At 47.2% G+C, this 25,624-nt stretch overlaps 1 protein-coding gene across 1 annotated transcript; it reads right to left on the bottom strand.

Moving 5' to 3' along the window:
* Nucleotides 1-1,607: 1,607 nt before the first annotated feature.
* Nucleotides 1,608-2,675, bottom strand: LOC311044874 (kelch domain-containing protein 3-like; the record flags this gene model as incomplete). Its single annotated transcript, XM_084056686.1, has 1 exon — nucleotides 1,608-2,675. One exon carries the CDS (start codon nucleotides 2,673-2,675, stop codon nucleotides 1,608-1,610), a length of 1,068 nt encoding a protein of 355 aa, XP_083912812.1.
* Nucleotides 2,676-25,624: the final 22,949 nt, after the last annotated feature.

Genomic DNA, 25,624 nt, shown 5'->3' with positions numbered 1-25,624 from the left:
TTGTAAATAATGTTGTGGGGAGAGCGTTTTCCCAAACTCGCCAGGCTCACCCCTGCGTAACAGAGAAGTTACTGAGACCGGGTGGGAAAACAGCGGTGAGTGTACTCCATGTATGGGCGGGTTTATCAACATCTATTTTAGATCCACTGATCTGTCTGGTCCATGCCGAAACAGAGCCGAGTTTAGAGTCAGTCGGTGCCATATTTGGGCAAGCATATAAATGAGTATAGGGATTGGATTTCTGGGTTGTGGTCTGTGGACAACCAAATCTCCAAATATGCCTATACATGGGCGTATCAGTCGGATCAGCGGTCGTGGACAACCACCTATCTGATCGAATCGACGTCGGACACGGCACTCACCTCGAGATACGTGAACTACAGACGTACACACAAGACGGACAGCTAGAGATTTTGCATATTCATAGTAGGATTAGAAATGCAATTCCTAAAAATATACTTGTGGTAAAACGTGCCGGGATCTACTTGTAAGATGATGGTCTGAATAACATTTTTTCAACATTACGGAATTCTTCCAAAAATGTCAAACCTGTACAAATGGAAGCTGGTCCCTATTCCTCTATGTGCTGTTTGTTTGGTCAGAGAGGACCAAAATAACTTAGTATGTTAGTTTCATGTAAAGGTTTGGGCAACTTTTCATGTCTCAGTTCAATGTGGAATCTACAGTGAAATTGTCATATAATTTTGGGTCTCAACACACCCTACAGAGGAAGATATGTGTAAATCTAATACTAACAATAGCAAAACTGTCCATCTTTAAAACTTGGATGAGAAACAAAGATGACCATTAAAGGTTTTATAAAACGGACAGGGTGTCTGTTTTTCTTTCAAAGTTAAAGCTACGATTTTAAATGGATCTTCTAGTTTATGAGATTAATAGGAAAAGACACCTGGGCAGACATTTTGTGGTTACTGGACTAAAACACCCACATTAAATTATAATTATTTTCAGGGACGTGCTGGCCACCGGGAACTTTTTAAACTCCTTATTTTTCACCACTTTTCGGTTCTGGGCGGCCCACAAAGTAAATATTACTCATATAAATATAATAAAATCTTGTTTTTATCATAAATAAAAATATACCGCTCATTGGTTAGTATTTGGGACCTCGCCGCGCGTCCGGGGGTAAAACAATTCGGCGTACGGGCCTCTCTATCTGAAATTCCCATAGGGGCCCAGCATGTCCCAGCTTATTTTATAATCCAGATTTTCCTCTTTTTATGTATGTATATATTTTTTTTTGTATAACATATGTGTATGTATTGTATGCATATGTATATGATGTACCATGGATATACCCCATGCTACTTTAATGTTTCTGCATGTTTAAAAATAAATGGTATTTTGTAAAGAAAAAAAAATGTATATATGTTATTGTAAAGATTTTGATGTAGGCTTAAAAACACTCTTTTTTTGGGGGGTAGCAGAAATAATAATTAACACATTAATTCAATGGAACCTGTTACAACTCATCTGATGGTTAGGTTCATAGGATCTGATCTGATCCTATAGTCTGGATGGACGAGGTAACATTTGAGTTCATAATTCAGAATAGACAACATAGTTGTCATTGGTGGATTTATTATTTACTCTGTTGCTGTCATGGCTGCCAGTTCCCACCTGATATCGTGTGGGAGTTCTGACTGCTCCAGACCATACTGAATAACTGCTAGCTTACATAACATCTTCAAACCAGGATTCAGGTCTAGCATGTACAGGACACTAGGTATGTCTATGTATCCTCTAAAGAGGATGATACGATCTCCCACCATACAACAGGACATACAACTAATCTGAAATGGGCGTTTCCCCTTGGGCTCAACCTTCTTCCAGGAGAAGGTCTCTGGATTATATTTCCAAAGATTGTTTAATCTATGCTTCAAATGACTGTTGTATCCACCAAATATGTACATCTCTCCTTTGTAGGTAAAGGCTGAATGACCCCTGCGTCCTTCTGGAAGAAGCTGTGCAGAAGGCGTGTTCAGCCAGCAGTTGGTCTCTGTGTCAAACACTCTGATGTTGTTGTCGTGGTCCGGATAGCCCCCAAATACAAACATCTTTGTCCCAATGATGGTGGCAGAGTGACGTGATGAACCAGGTGGAGGAGTGCCTGTGGTGTTAACTAAAGCCCAGACCATTGTGGTGGTGTCCAACTTGTAGATGTCATTAGTGTATCCAGTCAGCTGGTTGTATCCTCCATAGATATACATGACCTTCCCCAAGACACAGGCTGAATGGTTCCTCCTCCCCTCTGGAACTGTCCCAGAAACACTGGGCTTTAACCATCTGTGGGTGTCGACATCAAATGCATAAAGAATGTTGGAGTAGTCCCCCTGGACATGTATGCCGTCGGCAGCCTCCTCCATCTGAAAATTCACTACACCTCCCCAGATGTAGACGATATCTTCTATGAGCACAGCTGTGTGAAGCACACAGTTGGAGGGAACCTCAGGTGGATGTTCTCCTCTTCCAGTTGTCACAGGAGGCAACTGAATCCATCTCAAAGACACTGTATTGAAGACATGCACTGCAATCTGGTCCCTGTCATTCAAGTTACAGTACCCTCCAAAGGAGTACAGATTGTGTTCCACCGCTACAGCAGCATCGAAGGATCTCTTTGTTCCTCTGTTCAGATCCAAGCTCCAGTGCAACATTATGGACAACAACAACAAAGTGGTTGAAAGTGAAGTCTTCAAGTGTCTGTAAAACAATGCAGTGATGTTCCACATGCTAACACTTATATTGGTACAGCCACACAAACACAACTCCATTTGGGCAAAACTAACAACATGTTGATGACATCAGTGTGGGACTCTTTATTTGGACAAGACAGGGATCAGACTGTCAGACTCTTATCTGATCTCATATGCTGGATGGAAGGCATGTCTGAGGTTATAAATTCATCAAAACAACATAGTTGCAGTTGACAGTTATTTGGCCTGCTGGCAGCATGCACAAGAAATCTGACACGCATCATTATAGTGGTTTGTGAAACTAGCTGCAGGACGGACGGACGGACAGACAGTTGGACTGTTGGGTGGGTGTAAAGAAAGTTTAACATGATATTTCATGTTGTCACTTTTTGTACAGATGGACGGTTTTAAAAAGCTATGATAATAATAATAATCCTACAATAACTGCGCAAAATCTCTTTCCGTCTGTCCATCCGTTCATCTGTCTGTCTGTGGGAGTGCCATGCCCGGAGTCGGAGCCAGGACCGCCTACCTGACAAATACACTCATTATATATCGGCATATACAGAGATCTGGCATTCCAGAACTGCAGATCCGCGCTATGCCTATATATGGTCAGGTCCATATATGGGCATGTCCATACTGTATATGTCTCTGTATACCAAGAAGACTTCAAACTCGCCGTATCGGCAAGGACGCAAGGGAGTGATGAGCCAAGTGGGTAGTGGGTTGGATCATTGGAACTCCAGAACATGTATAAAACCCCATGGAGTACAGCGATGTGATCAATATGATGTCATAGATACGCCTGTCACAATTATTACATTAATCGTCTAATCGCAATTATTTGAGATCATCGCAATTATTTTTGCATAATCGTTTCCACGTTGAAAAATGTTCACACATTTTCAAATATAAAAACAAAACAGAAATAGCCGATCTACAAGCCTACAACGCGTCAATTTTTAAATGTATAAAATGATTTGTATATTTAAGTTATTTGTCAAATCTGATCCGTGCAATTTTTTATTACGAAGCCTAAAAGGCAAACAGAAATATATTTTTTAATTCATATTATGTTCCAATGTTCGATGCAAAACACACAATCAAATCGTTAATCGCAATTATTTTAGTGACAAATAGCAGATCTACAAGCTATCTGCTATTTGTCACTATTTTAGTGACAAATAGCAGATCTACAAGCTCACAACGCGTCGCGATGCGACGCGTTGTGAGCTTGTAGATCGGCTATTTTCAAATAAATTCTTGCGGGCAAATTATAATAAGCAGATCTGGCAACCCTGCTGCCATGACAACAGTCACACCAGGGGCCAGGTGTGGCCCCCAAGGTCCCATGCTGCTATGTTCATGCACCTTATGTCTAACCTCATGTACATACTGTACCAGCCGGATTATGCTGTGTGTGTATATGCAGATTATCTTTGATTTTTGCCTCTCCTTTCTCTGCAGTTTTCTTTTCTTTTCTCCTGGCTCTCCCTGTCCCCCATCCTTCTTTTCTTTTTCTCTTTTTGAAAAAAGACAAAAAACGATGGAGCTTGCACGAAAACAAATTTCACCTACTTCTTTACCAGGGGTGGAAAGTAACTAAGTACATGTACTCAAGTACTGTACTTAAAGAGGTGGGGCCATGGTTTTGCACTTTTTCTGTTTTTTTCATGTGTCTATGAGGTCGATAGAACATCATTAAGCCCCCTGGTGGTGTTTTTTATGGTGTTTTATGTCTTCTCCGACTATTTGGAGTTTCTACCTGGAGGCTGAAACCTTGAGGGTCAAACGTGCCAATAGAAAAACAGCCCTTTAGTGACATAGTAAAAACATACCCTCCCCCTCATTATCATAACACAACAGGTGTGGGCATGAGGAGGAGGAGGAGGGACTAGGACAGGTGGGTGGTGCTAAGGTGGTGGTGGAGGAGGTGCTAAGGTGAGAACCAGGTATACTTAATGAACTGGAGGCGTGTCCACATAAAAACATAATCTCTACCACTCAAACAGAGAGCGTCTCCTTCCCAAACCCCAATGGTTCTATTCAGCCCCCCGCCCACAGGAGTGGCCCAATTCACTCACAACTTGCTACAAAAATCGCTCATGAAAAAATATATAACCTCCTACATTCCATTTTCCACCTTCACATCTGTCTCCTTCTCTAATAATCAAAAAGTGCTATATATTTCATCTCGCACTTTACTTCCGGATGGTTCGTTTTGCACCTTCTTTGCCACATCCGTCACGGGACAGAAACAAGCCCTGCCGTGCTCTATGGAAAACAGTCCAAAAGCGCGCCCAAATGAGCCCAAAATCGCTTACACACAAAGCAGACCTGGCACCCCATTTCAACGTCACAGCAACATGCAGCCAATCAGCGTCGACGGCAACGCAGCCTACGCCAATCATGTGTGAGATCTACAAGCTATGGGGCAGAGACGCCGTGTGCCATGCACCGTATCTTAGCAACAACGAAAGCGCTCACTCTCATTGGTCGTGTCACGCTAAGAGCAGTTCCCAGACAATGGCATGTCAGAGAGCTTGCTGTAGTGTTTATATATCTATGGCTGTAGCCATCAGAGTCAGTCGCAGCGACGACGGACAGGGCGCTGTGACAGTTGGCATGTAGCTAACGCTAATGTGGTTGTCATGCCTGCAGCGGCTGTGCAATCACTTTGTCAACAATGCACGTTCGTGCGGTAACTGTTATTATTGCTGCTCCGTTAGTCCATTGTAGATGCTGTATGTTGTGTGTGTCTTCTGGTGTAGCTCCACAGCAACTTACTCCAGTAACTAACGTAATGGCAGGACCGCCCCGTGCAACGCACGTTTAGGCTGCATTATGGTCATGTAGTAATTTCAGATCATTTCGGTCCGATTAGGGCAGTGGCTCCCCCCCCCCCAAATAATCATATTTGAACTGGGGACCCCCCCAATTTTGTTTGACTCCGTTCCACAAGTCAATATTGTGAAAATAGCAGATCTACAAGCTCACAACGCCTCACGTTGAGAGGCGTTGTAAGCTTGTACATCGTCTATTTTCAACATGTTTGCCTCTTTCTTAAATTTTTTGACAATGTCGCCAATGTTTTATAGTATAGTTTGTTGACTACTTTTGTTGCAGTAATGGTATTTTCCTTTACTTTAGCTTTTTTATTGTCTCCGCCAGGCCGAAAGGGATGGCGCGAGAGTATGTTTTACCCCCTGTCCGTCCGACGGTCTGTGGATAGCTAATCTCCCGCATCGTTGGCTTGATCGCAGCGCAACTGTGCACACACACTCCCTGGATGCCAATTCAGAACCTTTGCCCCATTTCTTTCACATGGCCCTGTTATAGTGCCACCAGGAGGCCGCTTTTTGCAAAACACATTTTCTCACAGTACTGCTACATATTTTGTCCTAACATCACGCAAATCGATACACAGTATCTCTATAGTCATTAAAAAAAACACGGTATTTCAGATTTCTCATTTTCCATCCTGATTGACTAAAAATGGCTTCCAAAGTTTCCAGGACTGCTCCGTTTTGACCAAAATGCCTCAAATTATGAACACAGCATGCACTTTCCGTGCAAATTTGCACCCACATTCCCACTATGCCGAGCAAGAAATTCCACTTGAGATTTTTGCTATAACAGTCCGATTTGTGTTTTTACCTATACCTGCACCAATCTGTGTAAAACTTTGGATGTGCACTCTCTAGAGGTCAAGGAAAAACCTTTCCCCTGCATTTCTCACATCTACCTTTTATAGCTCCACCAGGAGGCCGCCTTATGTACAACATATTTCTTTACATTACTCCTTCCGATTTTATCTACATTTCACGCAAATCGGTACACATGATCTCTAGAGTCATGTGATCAAGACGGATCTGTTTAATCTTTCATATTCCATCCCGATTGGCTAAGATTCACATCTAAAGTTTGCACAAAATGCCGCAAATCATGAATGCAGCGTCCGATTGTGGTCAACTTTGCACGCACATTCACACTATGTTGAGGAACAAGCACTGCAAGAAAAGAGGCATTAATGGGCATTTTTGGGCATTTACAGTTGCTCAGTAAACCTGCAGTTTGCTGGTGTTTTTGTACGTAATTGGAAATTTACAGTTGAAAATGTTTACTGTGAAATACGTCTATATACTTTGGAAATCAGTGATTTACCGTTCCTCTGCCAGACAAAGACCCAGCAGGAGACTGGCCATTTCCTTTGACATCCAAATTCACTCTTTGTTTAAAGAGGGGGTCTCTCTCTCCCTCTCCCCATTACCAAAGCAAAAATGGAACAAAACAAAACTATACTTTTCAATGTTTTTGTTAAGGGCTTAAAAAAGGGCTTCATTTGTTAATCTTTTTTTTATATATAATCTAAGTGAATAAGAATATTTCCCATATCTGTTCACCGAATAGGTGACTGACTTAATGGTGTGTGTGTGTGTGTGTGTGTGTGTGTGTGTGTGTGTGTGTGTGTGTGTGTGTGTGTGTGTGTGTGTGTGTGCGTGTGCGTGTGTCCACCTTTGCCTGTGTGTCACGCTTGGGCCCTGGGCCAGACTTTGGACATGTCTGCTTTATGTGCTGCTGCGGGTATCTTACCTACTGTACACTGTTACGACCTGGCTCGTAGGCCATAACAAAAAGGAGGAAGACACACGGCTGGTTTAAAAGTGTATACAATAATATCATATATTTAACTTAAATATAACAAAGAATGGCATGGAGTGTGTTAGTCTGTAGAATCAGTAAGTGAGTGGATGTGTGCAAACCAAAGACTAAACTGAAGAAGACCAAATTAGTTGCTGCTATATCGCTGTTGTCGAAAAGAAACCTCTTATCTCCATATTCAAACTTATGTTTTTTATTAGATAAACGCCCTACTTCTTCATACTACAGCGTCACACAAAAGCATCAAATGCTTTTTTAAATGGAATCCTGAAAAGTAACTGTTTTGGACACAAGTTTTTCAGAAAACCCAATGCCCAGCCTGCAGGACCTGTGGGAAGACACTCAAAGACAGACAGGGGAGTAGCCTAAGCAAGCGAGCTTGCTTGAGGTGTGAAGGGGGATGGTGTGTGTGTGTGTGTGTGTGTGTGTGTGTGTGTGTGTGTGTGTGTGTGTGTGTGTGTGTGTGTGTGTGTGTGTGTGTGTGTGTGTGTGTGTGTGTGTGTGTGTGTGTGTGCGTGTGCGTGTGAGACAGAGAGAGAGAGAGAGAGAGAGAGAGAGAGAGAGACGGGTGTTCATTTACAGCAGCACAGGTTATGTTGATAAAGGCTGGTTATGTTTGCTTTTATGCATTATTACACATTTACCTTAAGACAGGCAAGCCCATTGTATTTAGTATTCAGTTAGTATTTTATTGTTATTTATTTATTGTTTATTTGGTCAGGCATTCCTCAGGACAGCTAAAGGTCCTTATTTGGGCCCTTCCAGGACCCCATTGAGTCCCTTTGTTCACCAAATTCAAATCAGAAAAGGAGCCAAGCAGAGAGGAGTGAAAACTAAGAAAGTAAGTGGATTTACATGCTGTACAGATCTCTTTAAGTTATAGATTATTGTGTATTGCTTTGTTTGATTTTGATTGAATACTTTATTAGCAGTTTGCTAAAAAAAAAGAGCAAGTAACCTACAGTTCAATACAAGGTCTGCTAAGAGGATTTTAAACCCCAAAAAGCCTATGGCTTGTTTACATCAAGCTAAACACAAGCTAAACTTTATTTTCATGCTGTTTTATGCTGCTCAGTTTGGGTATTCTTCCTGCTTGTCTTGGTTGAATTATTATAGTATGCTAGCTAAGCTATTAGCTGAAACTTTTACATGTGCTACAACATATTTATTGATTTGTTTTATTTTTATCTAAGTAGGTAATTGTGTTAGCCTTTCACATACAGTTCAAAAGCTTAAATGCTAGGTTTTGATGGAGGCTTTGAACAGGTCGGGGGTGGGGTGGAGGTGTCTACAGTCTGCAGTCTGCACTCTGAAACTGGCTTCTCTGGAATCAAGTCAACTAACATATACTGCTTTTTAGACTTTTACTTGGGCCAGTTAAACATTGCAGTCACATGTAGGTTCTCTTTTAGAGCAGTGTAGATGTGGAATTGTGTTGTTTGTGTAGATAAACAACTAAATAGATCCTAATTGTGTTTTCCTTGTATTTCAGCGGCTTGCAGGACTCTCTTTGAGTCTCTGAGAAGAAGCCATCGCCTGGACCAACCAGAGAATGCTGACCAGAAGAAAAAGATGAATGCCTCAATGAAGAGCCGACAGAGAAGATTGAGGGTAAGTTATATGGAACTGTTTGTAAGATGTTTTTTTGTTTTACATTCTGTGTTCCTGTAATAATGGTAATGTAATACATAATTTAATTGCTATTCTATGTTTTACAGTTGATGACTGCATGTCTGGAGTCTGATGGAGAAAGGGCCGTGTGGGCGCACGCAGGCCCAGATGAAGAGGACGGCATCGTAGATGGACGGGCGGTGTGGATTGTTTCATCTCCACCCGAGAGAGATGAGGAGCTTTCTGCTTTATGCCAGGTGCTTCAGGAGAGGAAAGACAACCGAAGAGACCCGCGTTCCCTTCATCACCACCGCGTGCGGCGAGACACACTGGCACAGAACAGCTCATTTTTAGCTCTCTTACACAGTAACTAAGTTGTCCAGTTTGGTGGAGGGACTCCAAAGACAAGAGAGGCCGTTCAGCGAGACACTGCCTGAGAGACAGAACTACAATTTCTTTTTGTTATTATTGTCCCCTTTGTGGGAGTTTTGTACAACTTCTGGGGGTCCCTGGAAAAAAACATTTGGAGATGGGGATTTTTTTTTTACTGCTTTAGAAGATATTTGTAGAATCCCCAGAAACAAAGATTTGAGTAACAAATGTTCGCTTTAAGAAAATATATATATTCAAAGATTTGCACAAATTTTCCACGATTTTGGAGCAGATTTGGTTCCATTTGTACACTCTCAGAGTTACAGACCCGTAAGGGTCCATTTGGTTCCATTTGTACACTCTCAGAGTTACAGACCCATAAGGGTCCGTTTGGTTCCTATCCATCATTTAGCTGGGGACCCCCTGGAACCCCCTCAAGGACCCCTGGGGATTTTTTTTTTTACTGTTTTAGAAGATATTTGTAGAATCCCCAGAAACAAAGATTTGAGTAACAAATGTTCGCTTTAAGAAAATATATATATATTCATATGTTGTTTTTTTTTATCAATAAACACAATTTACCTGACTGAGATTGTTGCCTATTTGTTTTCAGAATCATATGTGTGTGTGTGTGTGTGTGTATATAACTAAATAAATGCATACATAACATATCAATAAATATATATATATATATATATATATATATATATATATATATATATATATATATATATATATATAAATAAAATAAGGGGGGGGGGTCACCTTGTGAGCCCCCCCCCCCCCACACACAATGTGACCCCCAAAATGAGGGCGGGATGCCCACCTACGTCACAGCCAATCATACGTGGCTTATTGCACATGCTCAGTAGCATTACTCGAGATAGGGAGGGGGGATCTCCCCCCTACCAAATTGTGGAAATCTAGGTCAGGGCTGAAGGTGTGATTTTCTGGCAGCAACCCCAGCAGGGGGTCACGCATACTTAATTTGGTACCATACAGGAGTTTACCGACCTACAAAACTTTGAGTTTTCCGAGTGGAAAACTCTTGTAAATTCTTGTAAATTCTCTGAGTTTACATCTCATATTCATCGGTTTTCATAGCCGGAAACCTTGTTTTTTTTGCAGTGAAGTGCTACCATTTCAACATTAGCCTTTGGGGGGTCCCCACCGACTCTACCTGGCCCTTAGGTGGGCCCCACCTAGGCAATTCTATGTGGGGCCGAGGTGGGTCTTAACTGCGATGCCCATGCGGGCTATAAGTCGCTTCTACCTGGCCCTTAGGTGGGCCCCAACTAGCCACGTTTATGTGGGACCAAGGCGGGTCCTAACTGGGTTTGCCCATGCAGGCTTTAACTGGGTTCTACCTGGGCCCTAGGTGTACCCTAACCAACCAGAGTGCAGTGCCCATCGCTCCAAATGTTGTGACGTCAGGGCTCTCAGGTCACGGCACCCTTTCTTTCAGTTCACTGTCACTCACCTGTATATCTGTATTCTGTGTCACTTTCTGTACCATAACCACAAAAGGGTCAAAGCAATAAAGCTGCATTTCACTCACCAACCTTATGTCATGGTCCTTTACTCCCTAGACCTAAGGATTGTAACAGGCACTAATAAAGAATAGACTGAGATCCACAATGGGACAGTACAGGTTAAATAGTCTGACTCTAATGTCATTCGAAAGTGACGTCCTCCGCACATTGGATTTTACAAAACAGACAAAAAAAAAAAGACAAAACATCTAAAATGTAAGCATCATACAGAATACAGTTCATATTTCACAGGTGTCATGTTCATGTAGACTGTTTCTGTATTCCCTTTGTATGGGATATTATAGCTTACAGTTAACAATCCTTGGTCATTGATGGTTTGTGTCCTGTATGCAAACAGAAACAAAAGAGAGAATGTACTGGATCACTTCTTGTTAGTGTTGAACACACAGCTTGCTTAAGCTTATACTGTAGAATGGATCACTTGTTATTGTGTTTGTAACACAGCTTGCTTGTGCTCACACTGGTCTGGATCACTAACTGTTATTGTGTTCTTGCTATAAAGAAGCATAACATCAAGCTTTCACATTGCATAGTGCATACTCTTTCTTTATTGCTCATCTCTGTTACAGTGTTTTTTTTTTTATCAGAGCACATTGTGGAAAAAAAGGTATTTTGCTGTAAAACACCAAGTGGCTGCATTCAGCACCATGGACAGCGACTCTATCTGCCTGTTTGTCTGCCTCTCTCTGTCCCACCTTCATTCTCTCTCTCTCTCTCTGTCCCACCTTCATTCTCTCTCTCTCTCTCTCTCTCTCTCTCTCTCTCTCTCTCTCTCTCTCTCTCTTCCATTTTTCAGTTCCATTGATATCCCCCCCACTTTTGGGACTAAGAAAAAAGAAAAAGAAAAACCTCCTACGAGCCAGTGAAAAACGGAACGCTCGTCCTAAAACACACTGCCCCGTTTTTTCCGCGGACCGCGGAAGACCCGGGGCGAGGGTGTTTTAGGACGACGGTTCTTCTTCTATTCCATTTCTGAATGGAGAGAGGTGCGCCATGGAGGGAAGAAAGATCGGCCGATGTTTCCTTTTTGCTTGATATTGTTTGATGGGGAAACAATCATGACTGATACACACGAAAGAAGAGTAGACCCTTCACAGCTAATAGAGATTTGAATGAGTACGGCTATAATTAAATGTGAAGCTATTCTGCTATAAATATGCATCCATACTACATACATTTTTGAGTGGACCGAATTAAAGTAACAAAAACCCTTAATAAAACACTGCGCGTGCGTGTATGCGTCACAGGGGGGCCTCAAAAATGACTCTAGCCCAGGGGCCTCAACTCCTATAAATCCGGCCCTGGCTGTATGAAGAGAACCAAGAGGAAGTAGGATGAACATTTCCTTGACGATGACAAAGCAAAGTACCACAGCAGACTTCCAAGCCTTGCACTTGTAATGTGTTTGCTTGTCAGAGTTCAGCCCTTCTTATCTAAGAGAGCCACAGCATTGACACCTTTTCAGATGCTCTTCATAACTCTGATGTGTATGAGACTGAATATGCCAATCAAACACATGGCTCACATCTTTCATGTAAGCCGAACAACTGTGTGTCCACTGTGTTTCTTTCCACCCTAAATATTTTGCATACACAACTAAAACCTTTTGTTTACTGACCAAGCAGAGAAGGTTTGTGTGAGACTAAGCCACATCAGTTTGAGGAGACATTTGGGATTTTTTTTTTTTGCTGTAATCACACAGACTGTTTTGAGTTCTTCACAGAGAGAGTGGGTGTGTTAGTAGGTGTCCGTATACCAGACCCTGCACTGGTATCACAGTCCAGTGATTTCTTCCCGGCAGCAGGAGAGGCAAAGATCATGTCACGTCCCTCCACTGTTGCCTCTATCTTGTACAGCAGAGCCCACACATGGGCAGCTGCGGCTGATTGCCACACAAAGATGCAACCAATTACACTAATTAAACACAAATAGTGAGAAATCCACTATTCTATAAACACTGGATTGACTCAGGTTCTCAGAGTAACCATTGTACCCGTTTGTCTTTCTGTCGTGTTCTTTCTTCTTTTTTTTTGGGGGGGGGGGGTTATGCCCTTGTGTAGGACAGTAGACTGACAGGAAAAGGGGAGAGTGATGGGGAGTGACACGCAACAAACGTCGTCGGGATCGGGATTCAACACAACTTTTTCCAACAACCGCGTATTACTTTTTTCGCCGATAAAGTACAGTTTTGGACCACGGTGGAGGGACGCCGTCTCAAGCGAACTTCACCCGCAAGAGTCACCACCGAGTGCACTAAAGCGCGCAAGTTGCTGTGCCGAACGTTTCGAAGTTCACTTGAGCCTACTCAGCCCTGTCTGAGTTACGTACTGATAAGCACAGATACGTAAATCATGGTGTGGGGAGGGCGTTTTCCCCGAAGTTACTGAGACCGGGTGGGAAAACGGCGGGCGCGTTTAAGACGTCATAGTGATGACATCAGTGTATTCCATATATGGGCGGGTTTATCAATATTCATTTTAGATCCGCTGATCTGTTGGGTCAATGCCGATACAGAGCTGAGTTTAGAGTCAGTCGGTGCCATATATGGGCATGCCCATAAATGAGTATAAGGATTGGATTGTTGGGTTGTGGACAAACAAGATATTTTGTGGTTACTGGACTAAAACTCAAAAAATGTATGTCTATTTGTGTGTATGTATCGTATATGAATACCGGTCAGGTGGGCACACTGGACATCTGGGCACACGAGTTTCTAGACAACTGGGCACACCAGATAAGTGGGCACACGGACATCTGGGCACACAAGATGAATGGGCACATGGACATATGGGCACACGAGATGACTGGGCACACGGACATCTGGGCACACGAGATGACTGGGCACATGGACATCTGGGCACACCGTATGACTACCAAGGATTTTTGTGTTCCTTTGATATTTAAGTACCCCCCGCCCCCCCACTGTGAGAGAGAGACGGTGGGAGACATTGTGTAATGTCTGTTACTGAGATAGTGTATTGCAGCGTGTCCTTGCAGTTCTGACAGCATCCTCATCCATTTGTTGTGAGCTGTGTATTGCCTCTCCCATGTGTGTGTGTGTGTGTGTGTGTGTGTGTGTGTGTGTGTGTGTGTGTGTGTGTGTGTGTGTGTGTGTGTGTGTATGTGTGTGTGTGTGTGTGTGTGTGTGTGTGTGTGTGTGTGTGTGTGTGTGTGTGTGTGTGTGTGTGTGTGTGTGTAGGTTGAATCAGTGGTGACTCTTACATTCTAACCCTAACCCTAACCCTAACCTGGGTGGAGGGTGATTATGCGGGTGAACTCAGTGGAGGAGGGCCATTAGGTGTAAGCAGTGGGGAGGGACCACTAGGTTGAATCAGTGGAAACTGTCACATCCTAGGCCTATACCTAACTCTCATCCTAACCCTAGGGGGGTGATTATGTGGCTGTCTGAGGGGGGGAACTCAGGAGCATCTGCTCAGGAACTCAGGAGCAGACAATTCACAGCAGGGGTTCACTAATCTCTGGATTTCATAGAAAGGGGGGGCACATCAAAGCAGAGTGCCCAGCTGTCTTGTGTGCCCACTTGGCTGTGTGCCCAGTTGTCTTGTGTGCCCAGTTGACAGTGTGCCCAGTTGACTGTGTGCCCAGCTGTCTTGTGTGCCCAGTTGACTGTGTGCCCAGTTGACCTGTGTGCCCAGACGGCTGTGTGCCCAGTTGTCCGGTATGCCCAGTTGGTTTTTGTGCCCACCTGACCGGTTACCTCGTATATATATGTATATGTATGTAACATGGATTTACCCCATTCTACTTTGATGTTTCTGCATGTTTAAAAATAAATGGTATTTTGTAAAGAAAAAAGAAAATCTGAAAAATAAATATGTCTGCATGTTATTGTAAAGATTTGAATGTAGGCTTGGCTTAAAATACACTAAATTTATTTAGTAATGTATAAATAAACGTGCCATGTGTTTGTTTGTTTTTGGTAGCAGAAATCAACAATAAACACATGAATTCAATGTCAGTGTACTGGACAACGTGATAGAAAAGTAAAATAACAATACATGGTTACAGTAAATGGAACCTGTTACAACTCATCTGATGGTTAGGTCCATAGGATCTGATCTGATCCTATAGTCTGGATGGACAAGGTGACATTCTGAGTTCATCTAACTATATAAATGGCGACCAACTTCCGCACCCTCGGTGTCCACACCCCACAGCTCTGTTATCGACTAAACAACGCACCGCCAGACCACATGTGGCCAACTGAGTCGCCACGCCGGCCGCGCTGAATTTACGCCTCGCGTAGGGGACATCTCACTGCTCAGTACACCTTTTCCACCGCGCAACATAATTAATTCTACTCACCAAATGTCGGACAAAACGGAAGGGGAGCCAGCTTCGTACCGTTTACCGTGCGCACGACCTCATCACCACAACAGCACGCAGCCGCTGCGAGGGTTTTTTCCTTTTTTTCAAAACTTTTTTTTTGGTCACCATTTTCTCCAGGCACCATTTCTGGTGTAACGTGCGCCAGCATGCGCTGCGTTGCCAGGTTTGCACAGCCAGCGCCAGAAAGACGCAACCACCTACATCAAACAAACAACACCCATCCCAAGGGCCCCGCCCTCTTCTACGGGGGTCCCCACGCGCCCCTACACTTACAGGGGGTCCGGCCACCAGCGGCCTGACCGCGGACCCCCTGCATAACTATTACATTCTCTCCCTACATGCCTCACTTACACCTCGCTGAAACTCGCGCCCGCCGCGCTTACAACACGCTCACCTGGCAACACCAACACCCCTCCCTCCACCCTCTCTTCCTCACCACCACGCCACTGCATACAGTCGCCACAACGTCCCTTCTCCACACACACACACACAGCACACACACTCACACACACACATGCTTCTACGCCGCCAACGCTCACCAACACGTCGCCAACGCGCAACAACACTTCTGCATTGCTGCGTCTCTTCTCCACCACCACGCTCCATTCAGGTCAGTACAATGTGTACACACGCTGCCTCTACTTCTTCCTGTACTTACAGCTGTCTACTCTTTACCTCCCTCTCTGCCTCATAGCAACTTAGCAACAGCCTCCACAGCACACACTGCTACCTCCCCCCCCCGCCTGTTGCACGCCTAACACTCGCCTCCATTTACACATCGCCTACCTGCTTGCCTTCGCCACAAACCGCCCCTCATTCAAACAATACTCCGTCTTCCCTTCTTCTGCACCATGTTCTCTAACCCTCTGTCTCACCTACAACTTCACTGGCCCACCGCCATTCCTACCTCCACCACTACCTCCCTTCCCCCCCACCACCTTCTGCGTTTCTGTTTACCTTCTCCCCATGCAACATTCCACGCACAGTCCAACCACACCCCCCCAACACGTTGCTGCCTCCAGCCTACCATCCCTGCCGCTGTCTTGCCATACTACTCCCCCCTCCTCCACCCCCCTCCACTCCTTCTCGCGCTGTAGGCCCACACTATTCACATTTTGTACCTATTGCTTGGTTGCATTGCTTCAGTGATTAATTGATTGTATGTCATTTTCCCTTTTTCCTTAAGCCTTTCTTTTTACATAATGCTACATATTATTTCGTCTGTATCATTATGTTGCTTTTTGAAGTGTCTGCTTGCTACTACATATATATTATTTCTCCATTTTTCTTATGCCTTTTTGGTACATACTGCTACATATTATTTCCTCTGTATCAATCTGTAGCTTTTTGAAGTGTTTGCCTGCTACTATATATGTCCATGCAATTAATTCAAGCACCCCAACGGAAACAAGCCCGCATGGACTTCTTTGCCCAGAGCCTTTAGTCTAATGCAGTCCACATGTACCTCTGTTGTTTCACATTCTTTTGCCTCATAACATTGTCAATCTCGCTATCAATACTCTGCTACACACATGCTGCTTACTTCCCCTCTACTTCCATGCTATCCGCCATTCACATACCACCAACATCATGGGCACCCCCTCTTACACACTCATGCTTTCTCCTCCTACTCAGACTCCCCCATCTCCTCTCCAACACAGCCATGAAAAGGAAACGCCCTGCATTGGCTACACGCCGCAAGCGCCCACGCGTGCCACCCACATCAGGTAATGCCACACTTCCATGCCGCCACCTTCTCTGTTGCCCTCATGCGCTATGCACTCCCCTCCATTGCAGGTCTGCAGCTCTTCTATGCACATACCACAACACACTATGCCACCGCCAGCATGCATTCACATGTGTGTGTGTGTGTGTGCACACACACGCACAATATCTGTAGGTGTTTGTGCACACACACACACTCTCTGTAGGTGTCATTCACTCTGCACTCCCCTCCATTGCATGTCCTGTGCTCTTCACTTCACACACCATCACACAGTCTGCCACAGCCTCCATGCATACATATGTGTGTGTCTTACACACACAAACTCTGTCACATTCAACACAAATTAACATGCATACCTCACTTCTCAGCTGCCCAGCTGCCCACCACTCCACCAGCCGTACCTCTCCCACCATCACCCCCCCCGCCTGTGAGCCCAGGTAATGCCTTTTGCTGTCCTCATCCCTTCCATGCACTCTTTCCACTCCACACTTTCTCCCACCCAGAACACCTGCCCACCCACACATGCTCTGGCCAGCACAACCACACACCAGCACTTCTTCTGTCTTACTCGTGCACACACTCCCCATCATGCCTACACCCACTTTCTCACCACTCTCTCTCCACCCACTGCACGCCACTTCCTCCCACTCATCCATTGTCCTCCTCATACACTGCACTGTACCTCATCTACTGCACATGCCACATCCCTCCTCACCCTCATCCACTTCACCTCCACACTACACCTGGCGTCTACAAAAGACATTGCACATTCATGCCTTCCCTTGCCTTTCCTATGCAACTACCACATCCACCTCTACTGTCTTCCACTCCTAGGTGTTGCCCATCCATCCACTCGCCTCAGCCCACAGCTGGCTACTGCCACCTACCAACAACCGCTCCAACCCAGTCACCCCACACCAGCGCCCGCCGCTGCCACAGCAGGCCCTTCCTTCCAGCTGCCACACACGCAAGGTACTGCCATCTGCATTTCTCATTTCTTCCACTCCTCCACTCCACGCTCATCCATGTACTACCTACTCCCTCACAGCGCCACCATGCACAGGCAAGTACAGTCTCGCAGAGCGCTGCTGCACCTGTCTGTGCCTCTGCGCGTGTCTGTCTTTGTCTTTGTCTGTGTGTGTCTCTGTGCCCGCGTGTCTGCCTCTGTGCCTCTGTCACACAGACTGTCTGTGTCTCACTCTATTGTCTCCAGGACACACATCTCCTTGCGCACATCTGTTGTCCTCTGCTCGACATCATCTGCTGTGCCACTGCCTTCACATCATCCCCTTCCCTTCCACATTGCCTCACTTGCACTTCCCCCACCACACAGTACATCACGCACCACATATATGCCTCTGACACTCTTCCCCTCGCCACCCCACTTTCCCATGCACATCGACACACTGCACCATTGCTAACCAATACCCCAGACCCCTAAACCTATCACATACTGTACTTCTCACTGACTCACACCCTGCCACTTCACCCACCTCTCATCCACACTGCATACTTCCTCCGCACACTACTTCATTGCCTACTGTCCTTGCTTCACAGCGTCACTCCTCGCAAAGACCACACGCCGCAAGCCGCCCCAACTGCAAGCCAACCCACCACGCCGCTCCTTGCGACTTCTGCACCGCGCTCAAGCTCCAGCACAACCCACCTACCAGCTGTCTCCCACACCAGGTAATGCCTTCTGCTCTTCCCCAGTCTTGCACACATTCCCTCCACTCCACTGTCACACACCCTATACTCACACAGCACAATCAAGCACACAGCCTGTCTCTGTCTCTCCCTGTGCATTGCACGCATGCCTCTCTCTGTGCATGTTCCGTCTACAACACACAGCCCTATCTATCACCACAACACTTCATTTCACCCATCCCTCCCACACACTGCACAGTACTGCTGACATCCATCCCTACGGCACTATTAGCGGCCATCACCACACGCCCCCTGCATAGACCAGTACTCTATTTCCCCCCCCACTCACATCCAAATGTCTCACTTTCCCAGCTCAACTCCTCGCAAAGAAGACACACAGGAGGACACAATATAGGCTGTCAAAGACACGTTGCCGCTCACTGCGGCAAGCTGCGGCGGCTGGTGAGTTATGCATGCATTCACATTCTGCGGCCAACCCGGCCACACCCTACACGCACATGGCAAGTCACACCCTCACCAGCAAACTCACACCACTCTCTTCCTCCTCCATACAACACAACGCCCCTGCATGCCTTCATTTTACATTACACTCACTCATCCAACTCCACTGTCTTCCCTCCTCAGCTGCACTCCACCAACACACACCCCAGCCAGCTGGCCAGGCCACTGCCATGCACACACACCACCGCCAACAAAGGCCACAACCACCACGCTACGCACCCACCCGCAGACAGCCACGCAGACAACAACCCCGCCGTCTTCTCAAACCCGCAACTCTGACCACGCAAATTCTGGCTGCCACCATAGAAATACCAGCACTGGCACGCACACCTGACAGCATTGGCACAATCACCATCAAGTGCATGAAATGCGGCGCATACAAATTCAAGAGGGAGACCAGCACTCTCTGCTGCTTACAGGGCAAGGTACGGCTTCCTGCCTTCCCACCACCCCCCCAGGCCATCAATGACCTCTGGTTTGCAGACACCCCTGAGGCCAAAGTCTTTCGCTCACACAGCCGTGTCTTCAATAACGCTGTCTGCCTCGCCAGCCTAGCAGTACATGAGCGCAAATTTGCTCGCTACACCCCCACTCTCATCTTCCAGGGCCGCGTCGTCCAGCGCATGGGCCCACTGCAGGCACAGCCAAATGCCCAGCCTGTCTTTGCACAACTGTATGTCCTTGACCCCAGTCTGCAGACCACCACACGATTTGCCAACATGACCCTGCCTACCAACTTAGCCCAACCATTGAAGGACACAATGCAGGCTTTGCTTGCCACTGCCCAGACAGCCATTCTGCAGCACAATCCCTTCATTCAAGACTTCAAGCAAATTCTTGACATCCCAGAAAATGAACTACAGCAAGGCAAAATTGTCATCAGTGCAAAAGCTAAGCCACAGGGCAGCCACCCCCGCCTTTACAATCCCCAGGCCAATCTCCAGGAACTCAGCATTGTCACCACCGAGGAGCCACATGATCTGGTACTCAACTTGCGTGCTGGAGGACTCACAACCATCTCTGACCTCAACCCAAAAGCAATGCCCCTCCACTTCACACTCCTCTTCATTCACGGCACCTCTGGCTGGGACCAACATCTCAAGCATCACCAAAGCACCAACAGGCTCACAACCCGCGAGTTCTTCGCATACCACATGAACATCCGCCATACTGCCAGCGACTACCTTTTCCAGGCACAACGCCTCTTCCAAGAATGGATCCTCAATGGCTGGATAACATGCGAAAACCAGCGCCTGGCTTTCCAGCGCCTCAACCAACATACCTTACACGCTGACACTTACACCAACGTCAAACAGGCTGTGGCAGCGCGCAGGAAAAAACAAAAACAGCCTGTGCCCATGGATTCTCTGTACCACAATGAACAGGAACATGCTGTCGGCAGAATTGTCCTTGCCAGCTCTTTCCCCGGCAGCCCACGCTGGTACCACACAAAGTACCAGGACGCGATGGCCATCGTTCGCCACATGCGCAAGCCTGACCTCTTCATCACCATGACCTGCAATCCAACGTGGTCAGAGATAGCTGACGCCCTCACCCCTGGCCAGACAACGCAAGACCGACCTGACCTGGTGGCCCGGGTCTTCAAACTCAAAAAAGATCAACTCATGCGTGACATCACAAAGGCCGGCATCTTTGGCAAAACCATTGCCTACCTCTGGGTCATTGAGTTCCAAAAACGGGGTTTGCCACACTGTCATTTGCTCATCATCCTGGCAGCTACGGACAGCCCCACCACACCCGCCCAAGTGGACAACATTCTGTGTGCAGAACTCCCCCCTGATCCAACCGAAGTCGGTATCTCCGCCGAAGAATCCGCACGTCGCCTGCCACTGTGGAATATTGTCCTCTCCAACATGATCCACGGCCCCTGCGGACCACTGCATACCTACTCCGCCTGCATGGAGAACAACAGCTGCACGAAGAACTTCCCAAAACCATTCCAGCGCACAACAATCATCGATGCCAAAACAAGCCATCCATTCTACCGCCGTCGATCTCCAACAGATGGTGGCCGCACTACACAGAAGGGGACAACACTCATTGACAACAGCTGGGTCGTTCCTTACAACCCCTACCTCAGCCTCCGATACAATTGCCATATCAACGTTGAGGTCTGCACCTCGCCCACTGCAGCTAAATATCTCTACAAATATGTCACCAAAGGGCCGGACCGTGCAATGGTATGTGCTGAAGCAGACGGCGCCCAACCACTACGTGACGAGATTCGCGACTATGTGGACATGCGATCCGTTGGATCCAGTGAGGCTTGCTGGAAGCTCTTCGCCTTCCCCATATCAAAAAACCATCCACCAGTCACAGGCCTCCGCCTGCATCTCAAAGAACAGCAGCAAGTCTACTTTGCCCAAGGCCTTGAGGACACTGTGGTGCAGCAGGACAGGTCCACTGAGTTGACTGCTTTCTTCGCCTACAATGACACACAGAAGGCCCTCGCTGGTCCACACTTCAACCCTACAACTATGCCGCGCTATGTTGACATGCCTGCAACACACACCTACCAAGCACAAACCAAGCAATGGCAGCTGAGGAAAAACAAATCCGTCACCATTGGCCGCGTCCACACCGTCAACCCCGTGGCTGGCGACGTGTTCTACTTGCGCATGCTGCTCCATCATGACCACTGCCGAGGGAAAACCAGCTTTGAGGACCTCTACACCATCAATGCCCGGACCCTGGCAACCTACAAGGACGTCTGCAGGGAGCTGGGCCTACTGGACGATGACAGCGAGTGGGCCACTGTCCTCACTGACGCAGCCCACACACAGCTCTGCCCACAAATTCGTCTGTTATTTGTCATTATCCTCCTCTTCTGCCAACCAGCTGACCCCACAACACTGTTCAACGACAACTGGCCACAGTGGACAGATGACATCAAGCGCACAGCACAGCGTCGCAATCTCACCTTCACTGACGACCAGCTGAAAACCATGGTCCGACTGGATCTACAAGCCTCCCTACAGTCCCATCACCAGGACCTCCACGACGTCTTCCTAGAACCAATGACTGACACTGAAAAGGCCACTGTCCATGGCCTGGTCAACATGGAAGACGCCCTCATCCGGGAAGAAACAAATTATGATGTGCAGCAGCTCTCTGCCAGTGTGGCCGCAACAATTCCAACGTTCACCCCAGCACAACACCACATTTACAACACAGTCATGGCTGCTGTCACACAACACCAAAGCCTACAAATCTTCATCTCTGCACGGGGAGGCTGCGGTAAAACCTTCCTCCTCAATGCCCTCCTAGATGCTGTGCGGAGTCTGGAACCCGGCGGCTGCATTGCCCTTGCCATGGCCACCACTGGCATTGCAGCGCAACTCCTTCACCTGGGCCGAACACTCCATTCCCGTCTGAAAGTTCCTCTCCAGCTCACAAAGCACACAACCTTGAACATTACAGCACAGAGCAGCCTGGCCAAACTACTGCGCCGCGCCCGCCTCCTCCTCATTGACGAAGCCACCATGATGCACCGCCACCTGCTGGAAGCACTTGACCGCTCACTGCAAGACCTACTCCAGAAGCCAAACACTCCATTTGGTGGCAAAATTATTGTCTTGGCTGGAGACTTCCGACAGTGTCTCCCAGTCATTCCCAGGGCCAATGACAGCCAGATTATTGACAGCTGCCTCAACAAGTCCACACTCTGGGAAAAATTCTCCATCTTCTCCCTCACAGAAAACATGCGCGTCAGGGCCAGCGGCAACCCACAGCTGGAGAACTTCGACACGTGGACCCTCAGCCTTGGCGATGGCACAGCTAATGACGCCGACAACCATGTCTCCATCCCTGACAACATGCGTTTCCACATCCAACCTAACACCGCTCGCGACAGTGTCGCAGAGGCCACATCAATGCTCGCATTTTGCAACACAGTGTTTCCCGACTTGCCTAACAACTACACACGCACTGACTGGCTCCACGGAAGATCACTCCTTGCCCCTACCAACAAACAGGTTGACACCATCAATGACATCATGGTCACCTGGATGCCTGGTCTGCCAACCAAACTCACCAGTGCTGACTCCCTGGTTGACTACCAAGACGTTATGCGCTTCAGTACTGAATACCTCAACAGCCTCTGCCCCAGTGGATTCCCCCGCCACATCATCACCCTCAAACCCGGCATGCCATTGATGCTCCTCCGCAACATCTGCCCCAAAGACGGACTGTGCAATGGCACCAAACTCTTCTTCCAGCGCTCCCTCAACAACAAACTCCTCCTGTGCACAATTGCTGCCACACAAAAACAAGTCTTGATCCCTCGCATAAAGTTCCTTCCTCAACCTGCACAGTTCCCTTTTGACTGGGCCAGACGGCAGTTTCCAATCCGCACTGCTTTTGCCACCACCATCAACAAGTCGCAAGGACAGACCCTCACAAGAGTGGGCGTGTGGCTACAGTCCCCTGTCTTCAGCCACGGACAGCTTTATGTTGCCAGCTCGAGGACAGCTAACCCAGCAGCCCTGACGTATGCCATACCACACCCCACTGAACACACTGCTAATGTGGTTTTCAAACAAGTCCTACTTCCACATTGAGGTACACCTCTTGCATTCTTCCACATGCCATTTGTACATGCTCTACACAATACTCACTACCTACCACATCCTACACTCATGACTGTCTTCACTGTCACATGCTCCATCGTGCACGTCTCACATTCTGAACTTCCTTCCCGCCTTCTGTCTTTCTCCCATTGTAAAGCCGCTGTCATGCATGACTCTCTGCTCAACTTCTGCCCATTGCACCTTCCCTTCATGGACACATGCTCCTTCCCCAAAAGGTACGCCTGCTGCTTTCTGACATGTGCCACTTCTCATGCATCTACTTAACTGCTACTCACACTCCCGCACTTCCCCACTTCACACATCTCCCTGCCTTGCCTCTACACCACAGCCGTTGCAGACACCATCTCACAGCTGGCCTCCATCACCTGCCATGTCACCGGCACCTTTCCGCCATTCTGCTGGCCCACTCATCACAACCTGCACAACCTGCCGGCCACGCACCTTCTTCCCTCCACTCACGCATTGTCCCCCTTCAGGTGAGGCCCATCCATGCACCAATCCTTCCTCATAAGTCTACCCAACCAATACTGATGCTGCATACCACTTCACACACATATCACTGCCTTCCTCTCACAACATCCCCTTTCTACATGTCACAGTGTGTACTTGCTTCCTAACCACTCTGTCCCTCACATTCCGCAGACCCAGCCTTCACGCTCTCTACAACGTCTTGCCCCGCCACCTTCCTCACATCATGGACATCACCATCTTCCCCACTCAGGTACATCCATTGCTTTCTGCCATGTCTCATGTCAGCCCGCACACCCAACCTGCCAAGGGCCAGTAATCCACACCAAATCACTGCCTTAACTGTTTCATCCTCAATGCTGCCCATACACATCATGTCCTTCTCCCCACCTCCTCTCTACCTCCCCTTCTGCAGCCCCTGCCTTGCATGCCATCGCTGCACACGGCCTCCCTGACAACATTCCGTCCTGCGGAGGGACTCCATCACAAAGCAGGTACATGTCTTGCATTTTCACCTGTACCATATCTCACTCACCTACATCCCGCATGCAAGCACTTCACCACCACACCACTACCGTACCTTTCACCTCTTCCATGGCAGACATGCCACACTGCGTGCTTGACTCCTGCCTTCTCCTTTTCCCCCCTTCCGCAGGCCCAGCCATGACAAGCTGCCCTCATCTGCACGTTGCCAGTGCCTCCACCTGCTCCTACCACCAACAGCATTGTCTACACATACAAACTGCTCCTTCCGTTCATGCAAATAAACTCCTCCGTTCTTCACATGCACTTCGTCTATGTCTTCTATCTCACATGGCGGCACTGCCTTCTCACATGTAATCACAACTCTTCTTCTGCAAATATCCACTCCCATGACGTAGCCTGCAGCAAGCACACAGCCCCGCGCAGCGGATGGGGTCGAGGGGGGCGAAGCCCCCCGAGACTCTAGTAATTTATAAAAGGCAACATAGTTGTCATTGGTGGATTTATTATTGTCTCCGCCAGGCCGAAGGCATGGCGAGAGAGTATGTTTTACCCTCCGTCCGTCCGTCCGTCCGTCCGTGTGTGTGTGCGTGCGTGTGTCCTGTCTGTGTGTTACCAGCTAATCTCCGGCACCGTTGACCCGGTCGCTGCGAAACTGTGCACACCCACTCCCTGGATGCCAATTCAGAACCTCTGCCCCACATTTTTCACATGGGCCATTTATAGCGCCACCAGGAGGCCGATTTGTGCAAAACCTCTTTTTCCCCATTACTCCTACAGTTTTCAACCAAACGTCATGCAAATCGGTACACAGTATCTCTATAGTCATGTGATCAACCCTGATCTGTCCGATTTCCCATATTCCATCCTCATTGGCTAAGGTTGGCTTCCAAAGTTTCCAGG

The sequence above is a fragment of the Gymnoscopelus microlampas genome (assembly GCF_963454915.1).
Source record: "Gymnoscopelus microlampas genome assembly, chromosome: 5".
Classification (NCBI taxonomy): Eukaryota; Metazoa; Chordata; class Actinopteri; order Myctophiformes; family Myctophidae; genus Gymnoscopelus; species Gymnoscopelus microlampas.
This window is presented reverse-complemented; position numbering and strand designations above follow the sequence as displayed.